Raw genomic sequence first — 11769 nt, forward strand, 5'->3', positions numbered from 1 at the left:
TAATATTCATTCCAAAACTCATCTTGTATAGGAAGTGTTTCTAGCTATCCCCAGTTGCGAATGCTCTACTTTCTGTGTACCTCTTGCATATATTTAGTTATTTACACATTGTGTCCCCCATTCAAATGTAAGCATTTTGAGGACAGTCTGGCTTTTTAGCTATTATTTATATTTCCAGAACTTAGCATACACACCATGATCATATAAATTATTCAATTTATTTTCCAATTCTTGTTGAATGACTTACTTGCTGCTTCATTTGAAAAAAAAAAAACAACCAAATCAATATGAACATAGATTCATATGGGTAATTCTTATGCTTAAAAAAGATATCCTAACAGAACAATAAAAATATGATCATCAAATTTTTAAAATATATTTATTTTAACCAAATCTTAGGGATGGGAAGTACTAAATCAGATAGTAGTTCCTAGACAAATATCCTTCTTTCAAGAAACTACATGATAATCATATTTATAATATAATACATCATATTTTAAAATAATTCTGGAAAGGAAATAGTGTATTTCCTATTCATTCAGAATAATATTAACAATCATGAAATGATAAAAAATAAATTCAATGTGCAAACAAGATATTTGCAAAATACCTAGCACAATTCCTGGAATACAGTAGGTGTTAGATAAGTGTTTATTTCTTTCATCATCCTCTTTGTGCTTTTACTTGGAAATAGGCAGAGAAGAAGGAACCAAAGTCCATGCATTTGCATGCTCATTCTCAAATTCCTCCCTTTTCTCTACTCAAAATATTTTTCTCCTGGTTCTCAAAACAAAAACATTTCTCTTTCCCCAAGCATTCATGTCACTTTGATAGGCCATCTAAGCTTGCATAATAGAACTGTTGTTAGACTTGGAGTCCAGAAACATGAATTCAAATACTAACCTTGCTGTCTTAGGTAAACCACACAGCATCTCTTTTCCTCAGGTTCACATCTTCAAAAAAAGGATGTTTGACCAGATGACCTTATATGTCCCTCTCAATCCCAGATCTATAATTTTAAAACATGGAAAAAATCCCCTTGCTTCCTTGTTCATTTTTGGAAAATATCTCCAAAGAAACTAAATGAAAAGAAAGCAAGACTGAAAAAAAACATAGACATAAATTAGTCTGCAGAGTAAGGATTTCTGATCCTACTTTGAACTAATGTTGATACAGAGATTAGCTTAATGGTTAACGTTTATCCTCAGCTCAATTTAGAGTAGATGTTATACAAAGATATTCTATCTTTTGATTCTAGGTGAAGTTGACCCAACTTTCATTTCTAGTTGGATCACAATTATCTTCAGAGCTGGCATCTCAGTTTTACATTTTGACTTTTGCTCCTCAGATTTCTTACCTATGACCCAGAATTGTGGAATACCTACAGTTTATAGTTGTTGTGAATCTTATACAAGCTCCCTGAAATATGATCTGGAGTAATGACACTTTCCTCACCCCAATGACTACTTCTTAGGTTATAAATCACTGTGCAATGACTTCATAGTTACTGCTTTTTCAACCATATTCCTGAACAATTGTTACAAAACTAGTGATGGCACAAAGGGAGATGTAATGGATTCAAAGTTAGGAAAGATTGTGATCCTGCCTCTGATACTAATTAGTAGTCTGACCTTAGACAAGCCATTTACATTTTCTTTCTAAGTGCCTCAAATGATATCTTGGACTTACCTCTTAACTCATAGATGAGACATGACCAAAATCTTAAAGCCTCCAGTTAAGCTAATATTGGACCCCTCTCATTATCAGAAGTCTTGTATCTTTGCTAGTGAATGTTTTTTCTTGAAGTCTATACAGATTCTCTTTGTTGGCTTATCAAGCCTGGTCAAGGTGCTCCCTTGAGGTATGGGCTTCCAGAATATTATTAGAGCTTTACAATGTCAAAACAAATAACATACATAACAGACAAAACTTTGTTCACAAGGAAAATAAGAATTATTTCTTTAAATCTAGGAAAAAGGATTGTTAATAACCACATACACTCTCTTGTTTATCTTATTTTAAGACCTCAGTCTTTGATAGTTGAGCTAGTCTTCCCCTCTGTCCATCCAGGAAGGACAGCCATTAGGTTCACCCAATTTGGTGAGGATAAATTCTTTAAATAGATTGCCTAAGGCTAGGATAAACAAATGAAATAAGAAAATTTCATGTCTAGACCCTGAATGACTACAATTTATTAACTGATTAATTGTTAACCAATCAAAGTGGATTGACATCCTCAGGGAACACCTGCTCTTCAAGTGCATATAAACTATGAACCTGCTGTCATACCTATCTTTGGTCTAAAAGAAAGATGGTGAAATGATCATCTCTTTATTATATGTGGGCATTATTAATAAAATGATGAAATTACCCAGAAAGTTTATTTCTGGAATCTTTTAAAAATGTCACAAATGCAACATTCCGTTAGTGGCCTTGCAGAATATTACCATTATCAGTTTGAAAAATCAAAAGACCTTAATAACATGACACAAATAATAGACATAATTACCATCAAGGAAAGAAAAGTCTCATTTCCTTAGAGACAAAATATAAACTTATTTAATTTGATTTTAACATCAATGGGTTACAATAAGAGTTAAAATCTACCTTTCCTATGACCAATCCTTGTGTTCTCTGAGACCAATTTATTTATGTATTATTTAAATTTATTTAATAAATTTCTTAAATAACCCTAATGATTTTTTTCTGTAGGATAAGTGAGAACAGTGAATTTCATCTTTCATAGATCTTACTTTCTAATATTTTTGTAACTTTCTTTTGATCTTTTTACTCTTTTTTTCCTTTTGCTCTCCAGCTATGATGCCTATCCTATCAACAAAGATAATACATTAGCAAAGGAATTTTCACAGATGAGATAATAAGAAATAATTCAAAATTATTTATGATCATATTTGGCTATTCTAGCACTCTGGAATTACTATATTTGTCACTTACAAACCATATATTTTGGTTAGTCTTTGAACGTCATTTTTTAACTTCATAATTTTTGTAGTGTTTCTATTTCCAGAATACACACACTCTCTCTCTCTCTCTCTCTCTCTCTCTCTCTCTCTCTCTCTCACTTGATTTTTACTTCACTCTACTTCTTTCAATACAACTTTGGATAAGTTATAGAAAATCAAGCAGTCAAACTTTATGAACAATTAGAATAACTTTGAGATGTAAATATACATACATATGTATATATGCATATATGTGTGTGTGTACAGTATGCTAATTTTTGTTATAGATTGTAGTAAAAAAGAATGACCATTTAGGAGGATGGTATTACAAAGCCACAAGTTTAATTGGTATGGCATTATGCTAGTCTCTCATTTTGAAGCCTCATGACCTAAGTAAAGAAATATCATGATTAAAGCTAATAAGTAAATAAAATAAAATACATACATACATACATACATATATATATGTGTGTGTATGTATATATATATATATATACACACACACACATATATATATATGATAGTGATATGCCAGTGACATGAAGCTATATACTTTCCAGGATAAAAATTGAGGCATAAAATTATTAATTGAGGCATAAAATTATATAGGACAGGCTATGACAAAAAGTGTCTTGGCACTAAGGACAATATGTATTGGATAGGAGAGTTAAGTCCTAGAACTCCTCAGAACTCCTCCATAGTCCTCCTCCAAGGTATCATTTTCTGGATGAGACCCTGAGGTAGAAATCCCAATTGTGCTTCTACTAAATGGTTTTTCCTGATGGTCTCCTCACAAACAAAATCATCTTGTCCATTCATAAACTAGTGAATGAATGAAGAAATATGACTTCAGAATGATTAATGATTTATTATTAAAAATTAGTTTGTTTTGACATAGAAATTTTATAAAGTAAAATTGCTAAATATAAAATGAAAAATTGAATCTGAAAACAAATTTCTATATCAATCATAACAATAATTTGTAACCTATATAGTTTCTTTCCTCTTATACAAACTGATAAAAATGATGTTTCATTGAATATTTTGTGGCACAAATCAAAGACAAAAACTTTTTAAAAATTCACAAAATAGAAAATTTTGATAATTCCTTGTTCTACTATTAAAGTTTTTACTTTCTACTTTGAGAATGTTTGGAAAACTCTTCAGTAGTTTTAGGGGAAAAAAATCCTTATTTTTCCCCCCTGGACAAATGAATACCATTTTAACTAATTAACATATACGTAAATTGAAACAATATATTATTAAATATAGTGCTGAGGCTGTAATTAATCAAGAACAAAGAGCCAATGCACTATGGAAGTTTAAGGATGTACAAAAGACATCAAGTAAAATCAGTATTAAATACATAGTCTCATGAGAAAATCAGATTTATCATTATCTATATAAATATTAATAACTAATTTCAAATTAAATTCAGCCAGCATTGAAAAAATCCTCATTACTCATTATCCAGAATCAAATGGGACTCTCAACATTTTATGATAAAAAAGTCTATTCAGCAAGAATTTTATATTTGTTTCCAGAATGCAAATAACCCAGTGATGTTTATGATGAAGAGCAGTAAAACTGATATTCATATTAGGAAATGTTTTATATTTTATATGATTTTTCTCATCAAAAACTTTGTTATATACTATGTAATCCATTTCAATTTACCTTAATTTAGCTGTTCTTCAATTTAAGTACTCCATATTTGCTATAAAATTTTCAGGTTTATTAAAAAAAAGTTATCCTCAAGTAAAGTACATCCACTTTTAATGATGTAATTATTAGCAAAAGTGACAATCTTATTTTTTTCAAATATTGAAGTCTTGAACCTAGCGGATTAACTAAGTTTATTTAGATTTATGTCCTAATTTTATATACCCTGGAACAGCAAGTTTTAACCAGGGATTCTTAGGTACCAAAAGGGTCCAAGAAGAGCTTTCAGAGGATGCATGAACATGAATGTGAAAAAAGGAAAATCTTTATTACTATTACCCTCTAACTGCAATTTCATATTTCCTTCAATTATTAATGCAAACAACCACCATTATTCTGTGATGGAGGTCTACTGGGCTTAACTAGATTGTCAAAGAAGTTCATGGCACAAGCTGATGAATCAAAAGAATCTTTTACCAGACTTAACTTTTACTTTGTTTTGTATGGGGGGTAAGGGAGGGGAGGGAAGGGGCGATATTTGATTTTCAAATAATATGCACAACAAAACATATTTAACCCAATGTTTTTAAAAAGTAATATTACATCATGGACTATTAAAATGAAGTCTCAAAAAGTATATGATTTACCAAGACAAAAATGAATTTTTATTTTATTCAACTAAACAGAAAATGTGATTTTAAAGGATTAGTAATATTTTCTAAAGATAAAAAGGGGGGATGGATTTAACTAAAGCAAATACAAAATTAGTATTGAGCACTCTCCAGAAGCTTTTTAAATTCACTTTCCTAAAACTATATTTATATAAATCATGTTATTATCTCATTTTGGATTTTAAAAGTTTACACAGAAAAAATGGAAAATAAAACAGAAATGAGTGAAAATATGATTTAAAGAAAAAAATTATCCTTTTGTTTTTACTACATCATTCAAAATTTATATGGCAAAATGTACACTTTATATTTATATGGTATCTTAAACCTTATTTAAATAAAACTATATGACAGGAAACATTGGCATAAAACATACATACAATCTATTAAAATATGTGTAATTAGAGGAAAAAAAACTATTGTAATGCCTTTAGCAAAAAAGGTAAAAATATGATGATATATTTAATTCTATATTTATGTTTCAGTGCCATTGACTTGACAAAGAACATCAAACTACAGTGTAAACTTTTAAAAATTTTATCACTGTTCCCACTAAGTTCTTTATGAAGTCTTGGCATTAATTATTCCTCCAGTTATAAAACAGATACCAAAAGTTTAAAAGTTGTAAAAGTTGTAAAAAAAAAATTTCTATAGTACAATTTACAGGAGAAAAAGCTCTATGAAGCAAATGAAAATTTAAGAATTAAGTCTCTTAGTTCATATACTATATACATAAACTAGAGATAAGTTACTATGCCATGATATTAAGTCAGTTATCTAAACATTTAAAATCAGAAGTATTTGTAGTTTTAATTTTCTCTGTCCCAGGTACTGGAGAAATGGAAACTTTTCAAACTTCCTCTTTGTGGCAAAGTACTTTATCAGCAACTAAAGCATGCCTATTTCAAATACTTGAAGTTCAATATTCATGACAAGCTGAAGACATTGACAGTATCAAAATTCAGGGATAACTGTTTAGAAAGGGAAAGGTACAAGGCTAAAGTGACTTGGGCTTTGAGCATGTCACAATAATATGATTATATTTGAAAGGAGTTATTCTTTAAAGTCAGTGAACTGACTTTACAAGTTTGGTTTCTAGAGTGGCTAAGAAATATAGGACAAATTCTCATTGCAAATTAATTTCTCTTCATTTCCTGTATCCATAAAGTTCACATTAGGTCCTAAATTTAGTAAGTGACTTCTCAAATAACCCCCCTCCCTTTTCAACTCCAAGCAACTCTGTTAATGACCAAAGAAGAAATCAGTGCATATTAGTGTTGACAATACTTTTTCTAATGAGTTTCCTATGTAATTATATGACATTTCTATTATCTCACTGTAGCTCTTTCCAGTTCCAGTTCTTTTGAAGAAATATATACATGCTTATCCCTTCTCCTTGCTCTGTATTCCCGTTCTAATTTTATATAAGTCACAAATCAGGACCCTAAAATTTCAGATAACTAATTAATAAAATTGGACAGTACCATTCCAATTTTGCTAAATATGCATACATCACCAGAGGCAGAGGGTTTCTGAATCTGACACAAATAGTGGTAACCTAGCACAAGCACAGGAACCTTATACCTGAATATTATGCGGTTTATCAAATCATTAACTAAAATTATCTGACAAAAGAACAACAGGCATCAACCAAGATCACTTACAAACAAACATTTAATAACAATACATTTTGGTGACAAAATGAAGCCTAAGATATTCTGAGCTAAAAGTGATTATTTGGAAAGTTTAGATCCCAGAAAAGCTAAATGGGGAAAACAAACAAACAAAAACTGAAGACACCCTGATGTTGTTATGGAAACTTGAGGATGTTCTGGTTGCCCCAAGGAAGTTACCGTACCTGTGTCCACATCCTTCACCTGTTGCCTGACCGGAATCCACAGATTCAACTTTCATCTCTTGAAGGACCAAGGTTTTTTCATGTTCTCCAGTAAACTCCATTCCTGGCACCACCTCTTCCTCCAGGGACTCCACATAGAAGACTGTCCGGGGAGGATGCTGCTGACTCTGACCAGGTAATCCCTGATGCAATCTGGTAGCAGCAGGGGTCGGGGTGCCATTGAGAGGATTGGAGGAAGAGGAGGAGGAAGAGGAGGAAGAAGAGGACGATGAAGAGGATGGCTTTTTCCAGAAAGTGCCCCCGCTGCCCCTCTCCTGGCTTTTCAGTAGACGGCTCTGGCTTGGCCCCCAGTGCTCAAAGCTTCCACTGCTGTCCTGCTGGAGACAGCTGCCCCCCGCCGGTCCACCTGGGGAAGAGGAAGGGTGGCTGAAGAGTTTCCAGCGGAGTCTCAAGATGTGTTTCACATCAAAGTCTTTTCTTCCGGAGCCTGACATGATTTCCAAAGGGAAGGAGAGAAGTAGAACCGACTGCAGATAAGGCGAGAAAGGAGAGTGAAGGGCTAGAGTCTTAGCGGTATAGGGTAAAAGAAGGCAAGGGGAAGAAGACAGTCTGCTCCTTCACGCTCCTCTTCGGACACGGACCCCGAGTGAATGTCACTGCTGGATTGACTGTCCAGCCACTGGCTATGAGCTGCCGCCTGTCGAAAAGACCGCGTACCGCGGGACCGCGGCTCCACAAGCTGTTTCTTCCCGGAGAGGACCCTCTCAGCCTGTTTGAGCTGGAATCTAGACAGAAGCCCAGGTCTGGAGGGAGGAGAAAGGAGAACTCGCACAGATCCACGAGGGGCAAGGGAGGAGAGGAAAGGAGGATAAGATAAGGTGGGAAAACGAAGGCTTCGGGAGAGATGCGCTTGGAGAGCCAAGGGGAGAGGGAGGTCTGTGCGCGCACCCGCACGCACAGTCGGAAGCGCAGGCAAGCAGCGGACAGCAGCGAGATAACCCCTAATCAAAGGCACAGGAGCTCCAGAGCTCCAGCTCGGACGCGTTGGGCCGCCTTCTCCTAAACCAGTGGGGACTCCAGTTCCTCTCGTAATCAGAACCCCAGAGTTCAAAGCCTGGAAGAGCGCCGAGAGCCAGAGAAAAGTCGCCTGAGCGCTCTGCCCCCCTCCATCAGAGTGCGCCGGTCCTTCCTCCACTGGCTCTCAGGGGAGTCCCATGCTTGCAGGTTATCTGTGCTAGCCAAGAGATAGCTAACAAGAGAAAGGGGCAGCTCTTTATAGTGAGCTTCCTCTGCGTCACCCCCTCCCCAATTAGAGAAAGAGAAAGAAGAAAAGATAAAGAAAAAGAGAGAGGGGAACGCTTTTAAAGCTTCTAAGGTCCTCACAGTACAATTTTCTGTCTGCCTCTGCGCCTCCCCCTCCCCCGTAAGTGACGCAGATGTGCACTGGGGCCTATACAGAAAGGCAGAGGGAGGGAGGGAAGGCTTCAATCTTCTTTATGCAAGTAAGTCTGCAGGTCTGATTGTCCCCTAGTGCGGGTACTGTCACCCTTTGTATCCTGGCCCCTTTCCTTAACGATATTGCTACCAAGGCAATAAAAAGTAAAAGAGAGATTTTATACTTTAGCATCAGGGACCCACCAAAGCATGAATCTTAGCAGCCTAAACTTAATAGACTGGGATCAGCATGCAGGTTGCAGGTTAATGACTTAGAGCGTCTAGAGAGCGGTACTCATTAGCTTCTTGCCTTAGTTTTCGGGCAATAGGAATACATGCCAGACTGAGAGGCGCTGAGTGTCAGAGGAGAACGCTGTCACCCGCCTGGCTCCTACCTTCTGATCCTGCCATTAATGCACACAGACAGTGCTGCACCCTTGGGAGGTGTAGTCACAATACAGAAATTGGCTGATGGACAGCTGCCCACATGGGAGGAGTTTTGCCAAACACACAGTGCATTTGGGATCTAGGCACAGAATGAAAGCTTTTTCTGGGGAAAAGTAAATGGAAGAAAATGGCAAAAGCATAATAAAAAGTATTCATTTTCAGTGTAAAAAAATCTGAAAAAATTCATGAGATGCTGTAGGCAGCAAAAAATCGGTATTCAATGTCTCCTACTTTGCTGATCAGAGTTTGGAGAAGGGAGGATGTCGTTTTCCTCATAAAAAATCAGGAAAAGTCATTCTTCTCTAAATATTACTAATTTTGCTGGTTTTGCCTTTGGTTTTAAAGAATCTTTTCCAGTTAACCTTTGAGTAAGGCCTAAATTAAGGACAGTAGAACCAAAGAACATTGAGTTTTCCAACAAAGATACTGTTTCTCATTCATGAAAATCTCAAGGCTCAGCCACTCCCAAGGGAGGCCAGGTGTCAAACATTAAAGAGTTAATTCATTACTAATGAGTAATTTTTTTTTCCTTAAATAGTTGTTCTAGTCATAAACTCACTAAAAAATATGAAGCCTGGCCTAGACAAAGTTGGACATTTTAATAAAACAGGAAATTCAGTGTTCAAAGCCTAGCTTTCAAGAAAAAAAAAATCACCATTGTACATATTGACTTATGCCAAAACAGCTGGCCACATAATCCTTTGTGCCTTGATTTTTGTGTAAGTATTTAGTGATAAAGAAAAAGACAAAAAGTCTTTCCAAGTAAACAATAGTCATTGATCGTATTTACCCAGGAGTTAGATCAAGTAAATATTTTACTTTAGAACAAATATAGCTCTTTTATATAGTCATTTTGGAAAGTTAAAGTGCACACTGCTGTGTTTAGTTGTTTAGAAATTTAGTGTTGTCCAAGTTTTTATTAATTTTCCTAAAATTTTTAGAAAGTATAAAACCACAAAATCGCAATATTGTCGTCATGTTAACATCTTATTATGTTTGAATTTGCCAAACCATCATAGAAATTTATCATACTCATAGCCTTCCTGGTTGGCATTCTCTTGACACCAGTATTATAAAGGTGTTCCACTGGATTGTTTTTGTATGTGCTATAATCTTTCTATTCAGAGAACAAAACAAAACAAAAAGCCAAGATTTGCTTTACCTACAAAAGGGAAATGTGTTTTAAAAAAATGACAAGACAAGCATTTGACAGGTGGTAATTAATGTCTACTTGGCTATTGCTGAGTGATTTTTTTTTTTGTATTACCAGTATCCTTTAGTCCAACATTTTTAGCTATGTATAGAAGTAATGATTTTGAAATATTAGCTAAGAAAACTAGCCATGTTAACAAGTACTTTATTAAGGTAAAATTCATTAAAATCATGAAAAGACATGGGTTTGGGCTCTAATCAATAAATTCCTGAAATGTGTGAATAAAATTAGAATTACCCAAAGGAAAATACTATTCCCTGAGGAATTTACAAAGTGGGTATTCTGCTGACATTTAAGAAAGTCTTGAGATCATCTTGTGTAATATAGAGAAGGTGAAATAGTTGTTCCTTATTATAATCTGACCTTGTTCTATGTCTTAGCTGGGTTTTTTTTGGGGGGAAGGGTGATCACACAAGTGAAATTTGTTTGTTGAATAATATTTTGTTATTTACTTCCATTGAAACCTAAGAAAATCAGGGCCAAAAGGAAACAAACAAAGAAAAGCAACTATTCTCACAGCTTCACAAAAATTACCTAAACATCCTCATAGTTGCTTCAAAATACTTTTCTTCTTCCAAAGGAAGAAGGTAGGATTCCTACCTAGTACCAGTCAAACTGATTTCTTGATTGGAATGACTTGGCACTCAGAACCCTCTAACCAAATGTCAAAGTGAAAAGTTTGCAAGCATTATTTCCTTTGACAATTTTAAGAAACCAGTTAAATGTGCAAGGAATCCTAATAATTATTTAATACTAAACTATATACACTACTATGTTCTAGGATCTACATTAAGTGTTTTGGAAATATCATAATTTCATTTATTTATTTTTTATTTATTTATTTTGGCTGCGACAATTGGGGTTAAGTGACTTGTTTAGGCTCACACATCTAGGAAGTTTTAAGTGTCTGAAACCAGATTTGAACTCAGGTCCTCCTGACTTCAAGGGTAGTGTATTCACTGGACCACGTAACTGCCCAATATTGTCTTAATTGATCCTCACAAAACCCTTAAGAGGTAAATGCCATTATCATCATCATCATCATCCCTATATTAAATTTGAGAAAACTCATGCAAATAGTTGTGACTTGACCAAGGCACCCAATTAGAAAGTGTCTGAGATTTTATTTCAACTCAAGTCTTCCTTATTCCAAATTCATTAAGTATTGGATCACCTAGCTGCCTAGGCTTAGATAAAGCTATACTGTCGTATTCACTTGCAGTTTCAATGAAAGGTGGTATGGATTATAAAAATACATATACTCTAATTTTTTTTGGTACTCATATTACATACTATTCCCCTTCATGGACATTATTGTAAAGAAATTCATCCCCTCCCTCCCCTCTTTTATTCTCCTGTGGCTAACAGAAAATATTCCATTTTCCCTCTTCATGCTTTGCCTGGCTGTCCTCTATATCTAAAAGGCACTCTCTCTTTCACTCCTCTGCCTGTCATAATTAAGGATTTCCTGCAAACCTTAAACCAAGCATCATTTTCTTCTGCAAGAAACCATTAATATTC

The 11769-nt window shown here is 34.7% G+C and overlaps 2 protein-coding genes across 3 annotated transcripts in view; both read right to left on the reverse strand.

Annotated features, from left to right (window-relative positions):
• LOC127553299 (kelch-like protein 1) overlaps positions 1-1442 on the reverse strand; it is a 178160-nt gene extending 176718 nt beyond the window's left edge. For both annotated transcript variants that reach the window (XM_051983904.1, XM_051983905.1), the window contains exons 1-2: positions 1386-1442; positions 904-1009 (exon numbers count right to left, since the gene is read on the reverse strand). In XM_051983904.1, the coding sequence (XP_051839864.1) occupies positions 904-932 (29 nt within the window). In that variant the 5' untranslated portion in view covers positions 933-1009; positions 1386-1442. The remainder of the gene's footprint in view (positions 1-903; positions 1010-1385) is intronic.
• Positions 1443-6932: 5490 nt separating this feature from the next.
• On the reverse strand, positions 6933-8546 carry LOC127553298 (kelch-like protein 1). The gene has a single exon (XM_051983903.1). The coding sequence runs from the start codon at positions 7646-7648 to the stop codon at positions 7043-7045; it is 606 nt and encodes a 201-aa protein (XP_051839863.1). The 5' UTR covers positions 7649-8546; the 3' UTR covers positions 6933-7042.
• Positions 8547-11769: the final 3223 nt, after the last annotated feature.

This window comes from Antechinus flavipes, chromosome 3 (genome assembly GCF_016432865.1).
Source record: "Antechinus flavipes isolate AdamAnt ecotype Samford, QLD, Australia chromosome 3, AdamAnt_v2, whole genome shotgun sequence".
Classification (NCBI taxonomy): domain Eukaryota; kingdom Metazoa; phylum Chordata; class Mammalia; order Dasyuromorphia; family Dasyuridae; genus Antechinus; species Antechinus flavipes.